Below are 20,237 nucleotides of genomic sequence, written 5' to 3'. Positions count from 1 at the left end.
CTCCCTCTCTCTGCCTGCCTCTCTGTCTACTTGTGATCTCTCTCTGTCAAATAAATAAATAAAATCTTTTAAAAAAATTAAAAAAAAATAAAAAGAACAGGGCAGGGGCGCCTGGGTGGCTTGGTTGGTTGAGCCTCTGACTCTTGGTTTCAGCTCAGGTCATGATCTCAGGGGGTCCAGGAACTGGGGCCCACCTTGGGCTCCACCCTCAGCAACGAAGACCACTTGGGATTCTCTCCTTCTGCCCCTCCCTCTGCTCATGCTCCCTCTCTCATGCTCTCTCTCTAAAATAAATAAATAAAATCTTTAACAAAAATAAATAAATGAAAGTACAGGGAATTCACATTGTCCCCCAGGACTCTCTGGTAGGCAAAGGGTGAGCTGTGTGCGTGCTGGTAAAATACTTACATTCAATTCATAAGCAGTGACAGAGAGGCCCACAGCAGCACCTGACCCTGCCAGGCCAACAAAATGTCCACTTCCCACATTGCTGGCAAACAAGGATGCACCCACCTGTGGGCAGATGGACAAGTCAGATCTTGGAGTGATGGTCTATGGTACCATCCCCAACCCCGATTTTTCTCATGCTCCAGAGGGACCAACAAGAAGTAGAGAAGGCAGGACCATCCCTAGCCTATGTGGCACCTTTTTCTTTCTTCAAATTAGAAAAAGATTCTTCTTCCTCAAGACTCTTTTACTTCCATCTATCAGATACTGGCATAATAAATATGCATATTTGTGATGGCTAAAATATGAATTGTGTGCCATAGGGTTGTGCAGTGCATGACATGAACAACTGTATGCAGTATCCCTGGGGAAAGGATGACACGGTCTTGTGGAAGGTATTTCATGATGAGAATCAGAAAGCCTGTGTTCTATTCCAGTTCTGCTTCTAACTTAGCAAAGTAGATAGCCCTCTTTCTGGTAGAACAGTAAGTGGCCAAGCCTACACTCAATGACCCCAATCCCTGGTCTCAATGGACTGGACCAGACAGACTTGAGCACCTGGCCCAAGCTGGGTCAATGACATTTTCTCTTCTGGGAATCGAACTGGGACACCATCTCTGTTACTAAATCCTAGCTATTTTCTCTCGCTGAGGCCTGCATTCTCTTGGTTAAACATAGAGATTATCCAGAGACAGAAAGCTGAAGATACATTAGTACCAAACTGTGACTTTCTCTTTTATACAGTCAAGAGGATTGACAGATAGGAAAGGGAGTATGTTCACACTCTGTCATTTGGTGATATTTAATGCTGTGTCAGCAGGCAACTGAGAAATCTTTGGGCAACTGTTACTCATAATTCGGGGAACACTAGATTATAAGAGCTCCTTGAGGGTGAAGACCAGCTCACTGAGAAAAAGAGAGAGAAAGGGAGGGACGGAGGGGAGAGAGAGAAAATCCCAAGCAGGCTCCATGCCCAGTGAGGATCCTGACATGTGGCTTGATCTCTCAACCCTGAGATCACAACCTGAGCTGAAACTGAGCTGGACGCTTAACCAATTGAGTCAACCCGGGTGCCCCAGGGAGAATATGTTTTGTAATGAATATTGAGTGGATTTGCAGTGAATGGCTTCACTGCAAATGGGAGATGTCCTCCCTCTTCTTAGTTCAAAGATTTCATCCTTATTTTAGGCGATTATAAGCAAACTATTATCCCGGACCACCTACCCAGGGCACATGAAGTAGACACCTGTGTGCATACGAGTGCACGTGTGTGTGTGCACGTATGTGTATGTGTGCATGTACGCATGTTTGTATATGTGTTTGGCAATGCCCCTAGGTCCACTTGAAAAGAAAATACTGGGGCGCCTGGGTGGTTCAGTGGGTTAAAGCCTCTGCCTCCGGGGTCCTGGGATCGAGCCCCGCATCGGGCTCTCTGCTCAGTAGGGAGCCTGCTTCCTCCCCTCTCTCTGCCTGCTGCTCTGCCTACCTGCGATCTCTCTGTCAAATAAATAAATAAATAAAATGTTTTTTTTTTTTAAGTTGAAAAAAAAAAAGAAAAGAAAATACTAATTCGACTACAGTGTTTGTCATTTGTGTCCTCAACGTCTATTCTACATTGTCTCAGTAATGGCCTCTAGCCCCTTCTCATTTCTCATCACATATGCTTTGGGCGGGGAGGTTCCAGGCTCCCCCACCCAGCTCAGGCATTTACTATGTGACCCAGGCTTAAGCCAATTAGCAGATCAAACTACCCTGGTCACAGTGACTGGCACAGAGGTGGGCATGGGACCCAACCAGAGATGAGATATCTTCCAGGGATGCTGCCATGGAGGCAAGTGCTCTTCCCACACTGGACTGAGCTTGAGAAGATGAAAAGTCTGGAGCAGTGTCTCCCATCTTATTGCCATGAAGTCGACCCTGTTTGGGAATAATGCCTGTCCAGAAGAAGAGAAGTTGATATGGACAGATGGAAGGAAGAAAAGAAGGGAAAAAGGGATGGGCATGGGGAAGGAAACCAGGTCCTAGTGACATCACTTGAAACCCTGCCCTCAGCCATCCCTGAAACCAGCCTAATTAGATTTCTCCCTTGGGTGAGCTGATGAATTCTTTCTGTTCAAAATCATTTGCACCGGAGCTAAGCCTTCTCTAGACCATGACTTCCACAAAACATACAATCAGCGTCCTGTGAGACCAAAGCCTAACAGAACATCAGCCCTCGAAGAATCTTTGAGAAATGACTTTAATTGAACCAAAGATCACTTACTGGCCACCACACCATGTCCCCTCCAGCTAGGAAGTAGCCTTTCACTGTGTCTCTCTTGGTCTTCACTGTGGACTGAAACAGAGAAGAAGGTAGGAAATAATCAGAGGCATCCCAGAGCACCTGAGCCATGGATTACCTGCTGTGAGTCCAGCGGGCCAGATTTGGACATCAAATATAGTTTGGGTTTTTTTTTTTAAACCCATCGTTTAGGAAGATTTTAATTTGAATGTTTTAGAAGAGACGTAAATTCTTCAGGCCGATGCAACCCCTGCCACTCCCTGCTTTGCATACTTACAGCTCAACTATGTGTTTGAGTTCTCAACCCATGGCTTATCTAGGAGAGCTCATGATAGGTACCATTTACTGAGTGTTCATAGAGACACAGTAGCTCAGCACGCAGACACTATGCTAAATATTGTAGAGCATCATCTCATGGTAATCTCTACCATCTCCTATGAAGTTGGTGTCATTAGACCAATCTAACAGAAGACACTAGACTCAGAACTTACCTATCAGAGGCTCAAAGTTACCTATCTTGTGCCATATTTTAGATAGCAGAAAGGCTGGGAATTCAGACCTAGGTCTGAATGATTACAAACTCATACATCCTTTGGTCTGACAACCTTATCTGTTGTAGGAATTTATCCCACATTATAGTTGCACACATCCAAAATAATGAGTGCACAAGATTTGCTGACTGCAACATAATTTGTAACAGTAAGAGACAGGAAGCAGTCCAAATGACCCTCTATCCAAATGATACAGTACAAGTATCTTATGGAATCCTGTGCAGCTTTTCAGAAGGCAAGGAATCGTCTATGTGCTGATATGAAAAGACAGCCAAGGGACCATGATAGGTGAAAAATAGCAAGGTTAAAAAAAAAATGTGTATAATAAGTTACTTCCTATTTAAGAAAGAGGTAAATACAAGGATAATATTTGCTTGGATTTCCAGAAGGAAACTCAAACTAATGTGCAAACAAGTTAGTAACAGTAGTTACCTGAGGAGGGAAAGGCAGTAGTGAGACTTTTCACTGTATGTCATTTCAAGTTGCTTTTATTTTTGAACCATGAGGCTTTATTGTCTTTAAAACAAAACAAAACAAAACCCTCACTTAAAAGAGAAAGAAAGAACATGGCCTTCGAAGTGAAGGAAATATGGATTCTAACTGCAGCTCTGCTAACTTACTAACATATAAGGAGCTTAGATTTTTGAGCCTCAGTTTCCTTACTTATAAAATGGGTACAGTAGTAGTGTCTTCTTTGTAGACATCTCTGCAAGCACATGGGGTAACACAAATGTAATTGCCTAAGACAGCACCTGACATATGATCCACACAGTCCATTTTTACAAGCATAAAGTTCAGATTACTTGATGACCTTGGGCGAGTTTCTTCCCCTGCCTCCCCTGGTCTGGCTTACCCATAGTCCTACAGCCAGGACAAAGAGGAAGTACAGAACGAGCACTGCGATGTCACCTGGCTCGAGGTTCCTCTGGGGAAAGGCCTCCAGGGAATCGGACTGGGTGGGCTGAGGGCTGCTGGAGCTGCTCTCCATGGTTCTGAGCAAATGCTCAATCCTGTGGGAAGTGCAAATGCCTGTCAGAAGCCAGAACCAGAGGTGCTTTTCTCTCACCCACTCCACAGCTGCCTCCTCGGAGCACCCAGACGAGAGGACAACCATGGAGGGATGTGTGTGGGGACAAGTACCCCAAGAAGGCAGAGCCACCTACCCATCTGTCTGTCCATCTGCTCACTCATTCATTCAGCAAATTCAGTGAAGTCACATCAAATCACCCACTGATAGTTTAGCAATTCAGCCAATTGGCAAAATATTAAAAAGAATAAACAGTGTGAATAGCACAGATGGTTTCCCACTCCAGGAGTGTGAGTACAGCAAGACACCTGAGTTACTCCCATTTCTGAGGAACCTCAGCTGGGTGTAGGTCAAGCTGACAACTTTGTCTGAGGGTCAGCTAGACACTACGATCTTACTCCTTTGAATGATGGATGGCCCATGAAAGTGCATATATTTAGCAATATATGTAGCATCTCCTGCACGCTGGGCATCATTCTAAGTGTTTAATATTAGTGAGCACTACTGTCATGATCCCCATTTTACAGATGGTAAAATTGAGGCACAGGGAAGTTACCTGCCTAAGGTAAGATGGCTCAAGTGGCAGAGCTGGGATTTGAAGGCAAATGATCTTGCTCCAGAATCCATACTTCGAACAACTATCCTAAGCTGTTACCCAGTATCCTGCACTTGTGTGCAATTTAAGGGATTTCTGTGGTGGGCAGATAAATGTTCCCCTCAAGGATGTGTCATTCTAATCCCCAGACCCTATGAATATGTTAAGTTACATGGCCAGAGGACAGCTAAATTTGCAGATTTTTCCTGGATTATCTGAGTGAGCCCAACGCAACCACAAGAGTCCTTAAAAGTGAAGGGAAATCAGAACAGAGAACCAGAGATGACAGAGTGAGAAGGACTTGGCCAAATGTTGCTGGCTTTGGAGATGGAAAAATAGGGACCACAAACCAGGGAACTCAGGCGGCTTCTAGAAGCTGGAAAAACAAATTAATGCATTCCACCCTAGAGTATCGAAAAAGGATTCAGCCCAGCTGTCACCTTGATGTCAGCCCAGTGAGACCCACTTAGAACTTCCCACTTGTAGAACCCTAAGATGATAACTGTTGGGTCCGTTATCAAAGGAACGAGATTGAGACAAAGTGAAAGTTATGCAAAGCCTTATTCTATGCCAAGCATTAGAAGTTAGACTGACCGGCGAGGGGAACAAGACTGAGACGAAGTGAAAGTTATGCAAAGCTTTATTCTACGCCAAGCATTAGAAGTCAGACTGACCGGCCAGGGCCGCCTCCGAAGAGAGTGACCACCCCTTGGTCTTACAGGCTAGTTTTATAGGGCACAACAGCAGACGTCTACGTATGTGGCTTTGGCTGATTGGATGTTTCCACCTGTCTGGCCTTGTTTTAGGTGTGTGTTTTAGTAACAGTTACCTGGAACTTATATCAATAACTGTTGAGGCATTTATTAAACAAAATGGCCTTGTTTTAGGTATGTGTTTTAGCAACGGTTACCTGGAACCGGTATCAGTAACTGCTGAGGCATTTATTAAACAACAAAATGGCTACCTAGGCAACACGGATTCACTATGGCTAAAAAGGCCCAGGCAGGCCCTAGGGGTTTAACAGGTTTTAACATGGAATCGGCCCCAACAATAACCCTGCATTGTTTCAAGTTGCTACATTGCTAGTAACTGGCAACTAATAAAATTTCAAAGGGTGATTTTTTGACCATAAGTGATTTGGGCATTGACTAATTCCCGTGTTAATGTGTGACTCCACTCTGGGGGTTTGGGAATGAAAAGACTCAGTCCCTGACCTCTACGATGGGCAGGCCAGTAATGGGGAAACTCACTCATGAGATAACAGCACAAAGATGTTCCATATAGGGGAGATGCTTAGTGGCAGATGTGTTCAGGATTTGAGCTTAGAAGCCACACAGCTGGCCACACCACTGAGAAGTCCTGTGAACCGGGACAAGTTCTCTAAATGGGCAATGAGAGTGTGTATTGAGGGACTGTGGTGAGCTCATGCCTACGAAGGGCTAGGTGCACTGCTTGCATAGTCGTGCCCCATAAATTCTGGCCATTATTATTATGATGATTAATAGGATTTTCTACAAGATGCAGTGGGTGACAATAAGGACCCCCTCATTGTCAATGGAGAGATCAATGGAGAGATCCAAAGAGGAGCATATAAGCTGGTTTTTTTTTTTTAAAGATTTTATTTATTTATTTGACAGACAAAGATCACAAGTAGGCAGAGAGGCAGGCAGAGAGAGAGGAAGGGAAGCAGGCTCCCTGCTGAGCAGAGAGCCCGATGCGGGACTCGATCCCAGGACCCTGAGATCATGACCTGAGCCGAAGGCAGCGGTTTAACCCACTGAGCCACTCAGACACCCCCATAAGCTGGGTTTTGAAGAATGAGTCAGTGGTTCTGGATGTGTAAGCAGGGCCTGGGGACATTCCAGGCAAAAACAATAGCATCTACACACTGAGGTATGAACAAGCATGACACAGTTAAGAAACCACCAGATTCTGGGGTGCCTGGTGGCTCTGTCGGTTAAGCATCCGACTCCTGATTTTGGCTCAGGTCATGTCCTGGGTTTGAGCCCTGCATTGGGCTCCCTGCTCAGCAGGGGTTCTGCTTCTCCCTCTGCCCCTCCTCCCACTCATTCTCTCAATCTCTCTCTCTCAAATAAATAAATAAAATCTTCCCCCAAAATTAAATAAATAAGTAGGGACCCCTGGGTGGCTCAGTCATTAAGCCTCTGCCTTCAGCTCAGGTTGTGATCCCAGGGTCCTGGGATGCGGGGCTTCATCCCAGGCTTGTTCGTCCCCTACTCCCTCTACTTGTGTTCCCTCTCTCTCTCTCTCTCTGCCAATTAAATAAATAAATAAAATCTTTTAAAAATTTAAGTAAATAAATAAATAAATAAATTTTAAAAAGTCGATGCTCTAACTCCAAGAGAAATAAAAGGAAAGCAATTAATGATAAAATGATGAATGCATCAACATGCTACATCCGTGGGTGGACCCTAAGAGGCCATCGGACACTTGCACCTACAATGCTGAATAAGTTTCGATTTTAAGAGAAATAAGAAAGTCAGAAGCCATTTTATTCCTCAAACTCAGAATAAAAAGTAAATCTGCGAAGGAACAGCAGCACAGAAACTCAGTTGAACAACATGGGGGTGAGGGGTGCTGACCCCCAATGCAACCACAAATCCACAGGTAGCTTTTGATCCCCCCCCCAAATTTCAGTACAAACGCCTACTGCTGACCAGGAGCCTTAGCAATAATGGTTGATTAATACATATTTTGTATAGGTACTATATACTGTACTCTTACAATAAAGATAGAGAAAAAAATAAAACACTAAAAAAATAAGAGAAAATAGATTTATAATACTGCACTGTATTTATCAAGAAAAAAAAAATCTATGTGTTAAGTGGACCCATGCAGTTCAAACCCATATCGTTCAAATGTGTTGTTCGAGTGCATATACACCAAGATGCTTAAATTTGTATGCATACTTTGTGATTCCCTTATTTTTTAAGGAGGCTCCAGGTCCAATGGGGGGCTTGAACTCATGACCCTGAGATCCAGAGCCAGATGCTCTACTGACTGAGCCAGCCAGGTGCCCCTATGATTTTATATGAAAAAGTCCAGGGTGCCTGGGTGGCTCAGTGGGTTAAACACCTGCCTTCGGCTCAGGTCATGATCCCAGGGGGCTGGGATCGAGCCCCGCATTAGGCTCCCTGGTTAGCAGGGAGTCTGCTTTTCCCTCTGTCCCTCCCCCCATCGTGCGCTCTCAAATAAATAAATCTTTAAAAAAAAAAAGTTCAAGAAATTACCACGATATGCCATCTTTTAGAGACCAAGCACTCTAAAAAATATTTGAGACAATGTTGTGAAGATAAAAGCAGGCACATTCTTTGCTTTAAAAATTTTGTTTAAAAAAGCCAACATAGGGCGCCTGGGTGGCTCAGTGGGTTAAGCCGCTGCCTTCGGCTCAGGTCATGATCTCAGGATCCTGGGATCGAGTCCCGCATCGGGCTCTCTGCTCAGCAGGGAACCTGCTTCCCTTCCTCTCTCTCTGCCTGCCTCTCTGTCTACTTGTGATCTCTGTCTGTCAAATAAATAAATAAAATCTTTAAAAAAAAAAAAAAAAGCCAACATATTGTTTTTCATATGAACTGGAGGTAGGTTCTAGTCTCAGTTATAAGCATGCTGTTCACACACATGAAGGTCTGATAGACTATTCTGAAAGTTCATGTTGCATGGGGCAGTTCCATATTTCGGGGAGTCTAGCATCTCTGGCCTCCGTGGTACCCCCAAATCATGGTCACAACCAAAAGTGCTCCCATACGTGTTCACTGCATCTCCTGACAGGCAGCAATGTGTCTGCTGTACGCCTGCGCTCTGGGATAAGGGACCAGGGAGTCATGTGCTCAGATAGGGGTAGGGGCGGCTTGTGCAGAAGCAAGAAGGGGGGCAGGAAGGTCACTGACTTGAGATGAAGTAGAGAGAGGGGCGAGAGAGGATCCGAGAAGTAATTTGAGGTTAAAATCAATAGGGTTTGGTGATTAGTTGACAGGGTAATAAGGACTGGGGAGTACTTTCATGCTTCTGATCAGAGCTGCCCACAGACAGAACAACCTGATTACCTGGGCAGGATGGTCCTTGTTTCTAGAGTAAATTCCCTCAGCTTCAAAACTACTGACATTTTGGACCGGATAATTCTGTTACAGGGTGGGAAGGCTATTCTGTGCATTGCTGGTGATTTTTTGTTTGTTTGTTTTGTTTTTGTTTTTTTAAATTTAATTTTAGTTTTTTTAATTTATTTTCAGCGTAACAGTATTCATTGTTTTTGCACCACACCCAGTGCTCCATGCAATCTGTGCCCTCTCCAATACCCACCACCTGGTTCCCCCAACCTCCCACCCCCCGCCCCTTCAAAACCCTCAGATTGTTTTTCAAAGTCCATAGTCTCTCATGGTTCACCTCCCCTTCCAATTTCCCTCAACTCCCTTCTCCTCTCTAACTCCCCATGTCCTCCATGCTATTTGTTATGCTCCACAAATAAGTGAAACCATATGATAATTGACTCTCTCTGCTTGACTTATTTCACTCAGCATAATCTCTTCCAGTCCCGTCCATGTTGCTACAAAAGTTGGGTATTCATCCTTTCTGATGGAGGCATAATACTCCATAGTGTATATGGACCACATCTTCCTTATCCATTCATCCGTTGAAGGGCATCTTGGTTCTTTCCACAGTTTGCATTGCCGGCGGTTTTTACAACCTCGCTGCTATGTCCTAATGAGGCAGCTGCAAGTTCACTTAGACAAGATGCCTCAGGGGGGCGCTCCAGGATCTTACGTTCCCTTCCCATGCCAAGGATTGCTCTAGACTTCTCCCTGGGGCTGCCCCTCGCTTTGTTCTGTTGGAAGCATTCTCAGGGCTGCTCAGACCTTGGATGTGGTGGCCCTCTCCCAGGAAGGAAGGACCCAAGCAACCAGGGATCCACTGCACCGACAGAGAGGAAGGACGGCAGAGAGGAAGAGGGAGGGAGAGAGGGAAGACAGCCACGACTGGGCTTGCCCAGCTCAGACACTTATTGTACCCTAATGTGGGAGGAAGGAAGCAGCAGAAGCCAGGATTCCCCCTCACCCCTCAGTCTAGATTTTATGACCATTGTCATTTGTGAAATGGGATAATAACATGCTCTGGATGAACCTAACTAAATCAGACACTTGCAAAGCCTTTGTGCAAGGAAGTGGAAAGGAGCCTGCAATTTCTATGGTGGGAACAGAAGTCCATAAAGGAAAGGGGAGCCTGGGTGGTTCAGTCGGTTGAGTGTCCGACTCTTGGTTTTGGCTCAGGTCATGATTCTGGGGTCAAGAGATCAAGCCCTGCGAAAGGCTCAGCACTCCATGCAGAGTCCGCTTGAAATTCTCTCTCTCTCTCTCTCTTGCCTTCAGCCTCTTCCCCACTCACACTCTCTGAAATAAAATCTTTTAAAATGATAATAATTAAGGAGGAAGAGGCACATTCTGGAGGCTTGGGGAGAAGGGGGCTAGATGGTTTGTCAGGTTATCTCAGGGGTAAAATCCCTATTAGGTAGTGTGACTGTACATCACAGGTGAGGCAAGGAACTTGTGGCTCTGGGAGGTTTAGCATCATGTCCAAAGTCAGGACTTGAACCCACAACTGTATAGTTTCACAGCCTGTGTTTTTAAACACTTCAACCTCCAGCTTCCAAATCTAGGGGCTTTGGGGAAGGTGACGGCTAGGAGCTTGGCAAGCAGTTCAAGGTGGAGACTGATTGCTGAACTGGGTGGTGGGGTAGATTGTTCTAGAACCAACAGGTTTGAAAGGGAGGAAGGAGGGGCGGGCACTGGGACGACCGTGGGACCAGGCCCTCCCCCAGCTGCCCCTTGCAGGCCTCTGCCCGCCAGGCACCGAGGGCGGTGGGAGCAGATAAACAACTTATTCATCTCAGTCCTGGGCAGGCTGGCACTGACTCCAGGCTCTTCCTGAGTCCCAGGGAGGTGGGGGCCTTGCCAGGGGCCGGGAGGGCCTGGCCCTTCTGCACGGCAGGAACAGAAGCAGGGACCAGAGAAGCTGGGAACCCCAGTGCTGCCGCTTCGGCCACAGGCTCACAGGCTAATGCACCCCTTCTCGGCAAACCCGTGAGCACTGTGCAAGTGTGGGGCATGGGACACACTTCACAGCTGTCCTCTTACTGCATCTGGTCAGCCCCGCCAGGCAGACACGGTTACCAGCCCCCTTACAGGTGCGAAAGAAAAGCATGAAGACGTGGAAGTTTGGGTCCTACCCCTTGCTTCTAGGGCACAGGAAATGGCAGAGGTGGGATTTGAACCCAGGTCCTAAACTGCAGGAGCTAGTATTACCCAGTACTGGCTGCTCTATCTTTATCCCCTTCCTTCCTTTCATCTGTTCTCCTCTTTCACTCCTTCCTTCCAGCCTTCTGTTTTTTCACACATTTATGACGTACCAGCCGGGTGCCAGGCTCTATGCTAGACAGAGAGGACAGAGCAGTGAGCCAGGCAGCCATGGTGCCCATCCTGGTGGGTCCCTCTGCCAGCCCCTTGCAGCCCTGTGCATGAGAGACCTCCGGACTGCTCCAGGATGGCCAGGATGGCCAAGCTGGGTGGGCTCCAGCTTCACCTCCTGTGAGGGACCCTCTGTGTAGGAGGGCCGGGTTAAGGGCAGTGCGGCTTTGGACAAAGCCGGCGTTGTGACATTGGCTTTGTTCGCGAGAACACCCTGGCCTCACAGTCACCGATAGGCCAGAAAACAAAGGAAGCCCAGCACCCCGGGACGGCTGCTCACCCTTTGCGTTGTAGCCCTTACATAATTTGCCATAGCAGATGTGGAAATTTTCCACACCCCAGTGGAAGGACAAGACTGGGAGATGTGGTTGCAGGTAGGGTTGCGGGCCATTTGGTTCTGTAGGTTGGCTCCCCTGCGTGCGTCCACAGACAGGGGGTGGGTTCCAACATTATTCTTTAACTTTTGTGTGTCTTGAAACATTTCATCACAAAAGAAAAGAAACAGAACAAATTTTACAGCACAAAGAAAAATCTACATATATTAAATACATTCCAAGACACTAAATAGCTGGGAAGTATTTTGTCAGGATGTGGGCATTATTTGCCCAAGACTGTCAAACACATCAGCGGGGACACAGAATGAGAAAGAGATAGTAGGGAGAGGCACTGCAGGGACCAGAGATGACAGCTCGCTATAACTTTTTTTTTTTTAAGATCTTATTTATTTATTTATTTATTTATTTTCTTGTCACAGAGAGAGAGCAAGAGCAAGCACACAAGCAGGCAGAGTGGCAGGCAGAGGCAGAGAGAGAAGGAGGCTCCCTGCCAAGCAAGGAGCCCGATGCGGGACTTGATCCCAGGACCCTGGGATCATGACCTGAGCCGAATGCAGCGGCTTAACTGACTGAGCCACCCAGGTGTCCCACTACAAGTTTTAATTAAGATTTTTTTTTTTTTATTTGACAGATCACAAGTAGGCAGAGGGGCAGGCAGAGAGAGAGGAGGAGGAGGCAGGCTCCCCGCCGAGCAGAGAGCCCGATGCGGGACTCGATCCCAGGACCCTGAGATCACGACCCGAGCCGAAGGCAGAGGCTTTAACCACTGAGCCACCCAGGCGCCCCACAAGTTTTAATTATAGACAAAAACTCCCTGGAAAAGAGATGTGCTCTGAGAAAATGTTAAGATGTAAGAATTGCATTGCCCGGTTCAAATCCGAGCTCTACCTCTTACCAGCTCCGTGATACTTGGCCAAGAAGCTCTCTGAGGCTCAGTTTCCCCATCTATAAAATGTGGATAGAGTAGCACCTGGGTGGCTCAGTCAGTTAAGCGTCTGACTCTTGGCCTCAGCTCGGGTCTTCATCTCAGAGGGGTGAGTTCAAGCCCTGAGTTAAAGAAAGCCCCTACTTGGGGCATGGCTGCCTCATTTGGTTAAGTGTCTACCTTCAGCTCAGGTCATGATCTCAGGGTGCTGAGATCGAGTCCCCTTTGGGCTCCTTGCTCGGTGGGAGTCTGCTTTTCCCTCTGCCTCTGCCCTTCCCCTGCTTGTGCCCTCTCTCTCTCCCTCTCTCTCTGACAAATTAACAAAACTCTTAAAAAAAAAAATTAAAAAGCCCCTACTTAAAAAAAAAAATGGAGATAGTAATCAGACCTGTCACAGGTTTGATAAGAGCATTAGGCAAGTTCATTATATAACATGATTAGGCCTAGAATACTTGGGTCTGTCTCTGTCCCTGTTACACACACACATACACAAAAAAGCCTGGACTTTGTGGTCCAGCAGGTCCTGACCACCTACGTGTGTGTGTGAATCTCATTTTAAATGCACAGCACCCCAAGAGGTCAGCTCTTGGATTAACCCCATTGAACAGGTGAGGAAAACCAAGCCAAGGCCCCGGGGCCCAAGGTCACAGTGCTGGTAAATGACTGAACCCAGGTCCAGCCCAGGCTTAAACCCTGAGCTCAAAACCACCGCTTGGCACGTGGACCTTTGGCAGGGAAAATTCCAGGGGTGACAACCTTCAGTGATGACCTTGTCTCGTGATTTCCTAGAGAACAGAGCATCCAAATGACAGCATGGCCTTTCCAATGAAACGCGTCCAATTCGGAGACCATGCATATACAGGACCACATCGCCCACCCTGGCGCTCACATGGGTCACTTGAGAACCTAAAGTCATGCATTCACTCATTGACTCATCTGTCAGTGGTCCGTGCTGTCAGAGGACAGCAGCGGCCACAGCATGCCAACACAGCACGAAAGCACTTACAGTTTCTCTTTCTTAACTCCCAGAATCTAATGGCCCCTAATTCATTCCATTCTACTCCCCTAGCATGGCTGAACCCACGCATTTTCCCTCACCTTTACTTCCAGAGCTTTCATCTATACTAGCGCAAGCAAGGACCTTCCACCTCCCCTCCTTCCAATCTGCCCCTCACAGGGCGGCCAGAGGGATCTTGGACCATAAACCAGACACAGTCATCAACAGATAAGCACGGCCACTGACCAGCTCTTCTGTGGCCCACCCTCCCTGCACACTGGCCCTCTTCCTTAGCTGTGACTTCTGGCCTCAGGGTCTTTGCTATTTTGTTCCCCCTGCCTGGAACGCTCTTCCTTATGGCCTCGGCTTGACCAGCTCCTCCCTGTCCCTCAGATTTCATCCTACTATCCCATTCCCAGAAGAGCATTCCCTAGCCTCGATCTAAATTGGGTCCTTAAGCGATCTGCTGTCACAGCAAACATGACATTTCCTCACTGTCAATCAAACACTGTATCTGGTTTGTACAGGTCATTGCTGCCCCTGCCTGTGACACTAGAGGCTCTTTGAAGGCAGGGACTGTGTATGTCTTACTCACTTGGTGTCCCTGAAGCCAGCTTTCAGAGCTTTTACTATATACCCCCGCATGCTGTGGCCCCTCTTCTCCAAAGTGCTATCCCCAGGACCTGGGGAGGGCACCTCTCTTCTGTGTGTCTCCAGAATCATCCAGCCAAACACTGTCAGAAAAACCAGACCTTGTGCGTCAGCTCATGGCTGGGAGGGTTGGGTCTCAGCTTTGCCACTCATGATTTGTGCAAACTCAGGTATGGTTCTTAATGGCTCTCCATTTGTCTGTGAGTTCAGGTGGTGGTGTCCTCAGGGGTAACTGTCCAGCGAGGCCAGGCCCAGGAAGGGAAGCCCTCTGCAATGCCCAGCACATTTCAGTGAAACTCAAATTTGCACCGTATCCCTCCAGCCTCCTGTTGTTTAAAGAGATATTTCCACCTGCATTTCTCTTTGGGGCCTTGGGAGACACCATGCCTGTAGGCTGGGCTGGGCTGGGCTGGGCTGCGGTTTACAGTCTCCTTTAACAGATAAGAATCTGAGACTCCCTGAGCTGAGTGTCTAAACTTGGGATGCAGAATAACAGGGACCTGTGCCTGGTGCCACCGGCTGTCCCCACCCTACTCACCCCCAAAAGCACTCCACTCGCCTGGTATGGGATGAGCCTTCTCCAAGGAGAGGAGCTGTGCCCCCACCCTCCACTCCCAGCTGGAGTCCTCTAGGCCACGGCAGCCTCCTGTTCCCACACCAACCTCCCCAGTTTGGAGAATGCCTGTGAGGTTGGGCCTGGTGCAGGCAGGGAATCTTACCTTCCTCCAGAGGCCAGGCTTACCTGCCTGGGGGCCCGTCCGTGGCTTCTGAGGCAAGGGCAGCTGCAAGAAGGGGGGACACCTGGGCTCCTCTCCCCTCACAGACAGAGCTTGAGAGGACAGTGGCCACCCTCTCCTGCACCGCCTACAGCTGAGAGCCTCCTTGCGGGTCAAACTCCAAATTCCAGCCTCACTGCAGTGGGGAATCAGAGGAAGAGAATGATCTTCCCAAGCAAAGGAGAGACTGAGCCCAGCCCTGAACCCTTGAACTTGAACTCTGAGCAGGCCTGTGTGGGGAGGATGGCGTGCCTGGAGCTCCGCCCCTGCAGTCTTTATCCAGGCCCTCACCTGGAGGGGGGCCCATCGCAGGGAGGGGTAGGGGAGCCACAGGAGCCCTGCACTGTCCTGCTTCACTCACCCATTCCCCCACTGGCCCGCCTCCATGCTGGGGACAGGCGGGCTTGGGACGGGCTGGGGAAAGGGGGAGGAGAGAGGCTGGCCGGGGAGGCAGGGGACAGTGGAAAAATCCCAGGAGGGCCCTTGTAGCCACAGCCCCACCACTGCAGCCACAGGGACAGTGCCCACACTTTGTTCAGCCCCTTTTTGCGGGTGCACTCCAGACCAAGGCAGGGAAAAAAAAAGACAGGCATCTGGAGCCCTGGGAGCTGTCAGGAGTGATCAAGCCATGGCCAGGGCCCCAAGACACCAGGACAGGCAATGGAGGACAGCAGAAGGCCTTCACGGGGGCATTCAAAAAATAAAAAATGGGTACTAACATTTACAAACCAGGAGATTTAGAAACAAGGCTCTGATTTCCCACATTCATAAGACATTCTTAAGATCTGGCCACACCAGGTCCACATAGTCACAAGACAGCCATTGGCTAGAGCAGAGTCGTGGCCTCCCTCTGTTGCCACAGACCCCACCTCCAGCCAACCTGTCTCCCTCAGGAGCCCCAACTGGGCCCTGGGAGCGCAGCCCCCCGGCGCAGTGTGATTCAGAAAGATGAGTGAGGCTAACTGCGCACCAGCCTTCCTTCCCTCCAAGGGCTTGCTTTCTGGTCTTTGCTCACTTGATCCTTCAAATGAACCTTTGACAGATGTCTATCTCCCTTTCACTGATGAGCAAGGAGAGGTAAAGGCAATAACGGGGGAGAGTTGGAAGATAGGTAGGAAGGAGATAGGGTCCCCGTCCTCCTCCTCGGAGGAAACCATCCTTAAATGGAAAAAGCCCCCCATCCTGTTGTAGGCTTTCCAGAAAGGGAATGGCCTTGGGCATCCTAACCCAAGCCCTGGGGGTTAGCTCAACAGCCGGTGGGATATTTAAACAAAGAGCTTGATCTGATGACAGGAGGCTGTCATGCCTTAGGGCAGGTATGGCCAGGGTGGTGGCTGCCCTCTTAGTCCTGAGGCTAGGAAACACCGCCCCAGAAGGAGCCCTCCACCCTTTCCCGGGTGAACTACCTGATAAGTAGATAAGCACGTGGACGTAAATGAGATTGGGTGACAGGTGTGTGGCCGGTGAATCACATTAAACAGCCCGCCCACAACCTCCTAAAAACCCCTAGACTGAGGAACTCCAATGGCAACCCTCTGGGGTCCCCTCCCACTTCAGGAGCTTTGTGCTATCGCCCAATAACCTTTGCTTTGTTGCCCACCACTCTTTGGTCTACCTCTTCACTCTTCAAAGAGGGGTGACCAAGAATCCCAGGCACTGAAGGAAAAGACATCCTGAAACAGCAGGCCAGTAATGTGGTGCCTGGGTGGCTTAGTTAAGCGTCTGACTCTTAATTTCAGCTCAGGTCATGATCGCAGGGTTGTGAGATCAATCCCAGCCTGGGTCAGGCTCTGTGCTCAGCGTGGAATCTGCTTGTGATTCTCTCTTTCCCTCTGTCTTTGTCCCTTCCCACCCCATTCACAAGCAAAGGCACCCTTGTCTCTCTCAAATAAAACATTTTTTTTTTTTAAAGAGGCCAGTAACTCGCCCAGGGTCACCCAGCTAACAGCAGCATTTGCACCTGAACCCAGAGTCTTACAGGAGTAGGGGAGAAGAGGTATGTCTTGGAGGAACAGGCTTACAGAGGGGACAGCTGGGATTGGAAGAGGGGGACAGACAGAAGACCAGGGAACAGACGGCCTGTACCTGTGATCTGGGGCCACAGGCCACAATACCAGGAAGGTGGTGGGTACGGCGGAAGATGCATTCCTCCCCTAGCCTGGGGCCCGGCCCTGACCACTTGGGCATGTGTTGGGGGCCACAGGCATGTTTCAGGGTTCCAGTTCTTATGGAGGAGGCATGTGAGTGAGCTGGGCTGGTGAGGTGGGGCTGTGACCCACTGGAGAGCATGTGTCCCAGCCAACATGGAGAGTCATCACCCAGCTCTAATGTGGAGAACCCAGGCCCAATGGGCCCAGACCTTCTGGTTGTTCTAAAAAAGTAAGTCCAGAATTTGGTATAGTGACATGCCGTTCATCTGAGTGGGCCACACTGGCTCATCCTCTCTGACCATTTCCCTGATTTTCTACCCTCTCTTGGTGCTGTGAAGAACAGGAAAGGACAATGGTACAACCAATTGGGAGGACTTTTTGAAAGTTTCTTACTTCCAAGGTAAACACACGTTGCTCTATGGCTCAGCAATTCCCCTCTCAGGTGTTTATCTGGAGAAATGAAAAGAGATATTCCCACTTGTCCACAAACCTACCTACACAGTGGTCTTGCTCATGAGAGGCCCAGGGTTCAAACATGGGTGAAGGGATGAGGAAGACTGGGCTGGGGTTCCGGAGGGACAAGCTACTGACAGGCACTGCCCTGGACGGACCTCAGAAGCTGAGACAGACCTGAAGAATACACATACCTTATGATTCTGGAGTGGGGGCGCAGGGGTGTGGCTTCTGGAGTGGGGGCGCAGGGGTATGGCTCCAGGGACCCACATCGGGTCACACGTTGAACACATCGGGTTCGGCCACTAGCCACTGACAGAATCCAAAGGCTGAGAAACTTCCTCCAAAGTGCTGACAATACTTCCAGGTTTATAGAAGGAAACATGAGACAAAGGTGGGCAGTGAAGGTCATGTCATCAGTGTCTTAGGGTCAAACACCTGCAGGGTCTTGCTGACTCAGGGCGTTCCTTACTGCTGGAGGGGTAGTTTCAGGTTGGACCCAAGATGCTATCCCTGCCCAGGCTTTTGCCTGAGTTAAGAGATATGCTGGAAGATTTTATTTTTTTGACAGAGAGAGCAGAAGCAGGGGGAGCGGCAGGCAGGGGGAGAAGCAGACTTCCTACAGAGCAGAGAACCCAATGTGGGGCTTGATTCCAGGACCCAGAGATCATGACCCGAGCCAAAGGCAGCTGCTTAAAATGACTGAGCCACCCAAGCACCCAAGAACTTAATGAATTAGAAAGTTTGAGGTCAAAATGGAGGTTGTTGAAGTCCTCTTTTGATTCCATTTCTATGAGGTTCAAGAACTAGAAAAATGGGGTGCATGGGTGGGTGGCTCAGTTGGTTAAGCATCTGCCTTCAGCTCAGGTCATGATCCTGGGGTCCTGAGACTGAGTCCCACATTGGGGGGGGGAGTTCCTGCTCAGCAGGGAGCCTGCTTCTCCCTTTGCCTCTGCTTCTCCCCCTGCTTATGCGTGTTCTCTTTCTGACAAATATATAAAATCTTAAAAAAAAAAGAAAAAAGAAAAAAAAAAGAACAGAAAGGATGAATAAATGCAGATAGAAGCCGGAGGGTGGGAGTGAGTCAGGAAATGACTGGAAGGGGGGCACTTCCTGGAACAACGGCAATTTCTGTATTTTTGCTTAGGTGGGAATTTTATGGGCATCTACTAAACTGTTCAGACACACAAAGATAAGAACCAAATTAAAACAGTAGCACAGTTTTATATACAGTTAAATGACAAAGAGTTATAGAAATACCATAATAAATATGACAATTTAACTTGGGGAGAGGATCTGTACATTTTGACTGCATGTGAATTATGCCTAAAAAAAAAACAAGGGGTGGTGGGTGGCTCAGTGGGTTAAAGCCTCTGCCTTCAGCTCAGGTCATGATCCCAGGGTCCTGGGATCGAGCCCCACATCAGGCTCTCTGCTCAGTGAGGAGCCTGCTTCCCCCTCTCTCTCTGCCTGCCTCTCTGCCTACTTGTGATCTCTGTCTGTCAAATAAATAAATAAAATCTTTAAAAAATAAAAAACAAATTAAAAAATTTAAAAAAAAAAAAGAGAGGGGCACCTGGGTGGCTCAGTCAGTTAAGCGTCTGCCCTCAGCTCAGATCATGATCTCAGGGTCCTGGAATCGAGTCCGACATCAGGCTCCTGCTCGGTGGAGAGTCTGTTTCTCCCTCTGTTCCCCATTCCCCAGATCCTGCTTGCACATGCGCTCTCTCCCTCTCAAATGAATAAAATCTTAAAAAAAAAAAAAGGCAAAAAAACAGGAGAGAATGTACCAACAAGGAGTTGTGCAAATGCAGTCCATGCTTCTCTGGTGGTAGACACTGTGGTTCTTGCCCAAGTATTACCTCCCAGGAGCTCGTCCCAGTCTACTGTCTCCACTGGAGAATGCAGTCCCAATATTGCCAAAGTGCCTGATTTTTTTTCAGAGAAATCCCAAAGTAAATCTGGGTTTTATGTGAAGCCTCCTGATATATAAACTTCGGCAAGTAATTTGATATTAAACAAAAGAAGTTAAAAGATTGTTCTTTGTAACCCTGTGTGATACTGACGTTGTAATTTATAATAACAGATATGTGGTCTTCATCTTCATTTGTCTTCATTTCTGGCACAGAACTCCCAAAAACCCTCAGAATTTTTGGGGCAGATAAAAGAGAGTAAGGTGACTTTTGTTATGTTAATGAAGTGACTTTTGGACCCACTCAGAAGGGTGGGGGCCGCTTTCCCTCCCCACCTCACCTGGAGTTAAACCCTGAGGGTTAGCGGCCTGCTTTGCATTTAGTTGTCACTGAGAATCTCAAGTCTTTTTCTTTATGACGGATCCAACAAGGAAAAATTGTACATTTTTTCCTCCTCTCTCTATCTCTTTCTTTTTGTTTTGTTTTGTTTTGTTGTTCTCCAGGTCACAGTTCTCAAAAACCTGGGTGGCCTTCCATCTGCCAGTGGCTTCACGACAGTGGGGGGGAGTGGGGGAGACTCTTGGTCTGTGTTCTGGTATAAATAAATCAAGTGCCTGCATTCTCTACTTGGAAAGAGGAGGGCCTCCTTATATTACTGAG

The 20,237-nt window shown here is 48.1% G+C and overlaps 1 protein-coding gene across 3 annotated transcripts in view; it reads right to left on the bottom strand.

The window, feature by feature from the left end:
* The window catches only part of SLC5A11 (solute carrier family 5 member 11), a 45,294-nt gene extending 27,302 nt beyond the window's left edge, over positions 1 to 17,992 (bottom strand). The window contains exons 1-4 of one of the 3 annotated variants that reach the window (XM_047713313.1): positions 15,005 to 15,139; positions 4,133 to 4,289; positions 2,711 to 2,782; positions 409 to 513 (exon numbers count right to left, since the gene is read on the bottom strand). In XM_047713313.1, the coding sequence (XP_047569269.1) occupies positions 409 to 513; positions 2,711 to 2,782; positions 4,133 to 4,267 (312 nt within the window). In that variant the 5' untranslated portion in view covers positions 4,268 to 4,289; positions 15,005 to 15,139. Of the gene's footprint in view, positions 1 to 408; positions 514 to 2,710; positions 2,783 to 4,132; positions 4,290 to 15,004; positions 15,198 to 17,858 lie in introns of those variants that run through there. The other 2 variants (XM_047713314.1, XM_047713312.1) reach the window with 2 other exon arrangements.
* Between the last annotated feature and the right edge of the window lie 2,245 nt (positions 17,993 to 20,237).

This window comes from Lutra lutra, chromosome 18 (genome assembly GCF_902655055.1).
Source record: "Lutra lutra chromosome 18, mLutLut1.2, whole genome shotgun sequence".
Classification (NCBI taxonomy): domain Eukaryota; kingdom Metazoa; phylum Chordata; class Mammalia; order Carnivora; family Mustelidae; genus Lutra; species Lutra lutra.
Note: the sequence above shows the minus strand (reverse complement) of the source record. Positions and strands in the feature narration are given on the sequence as shown.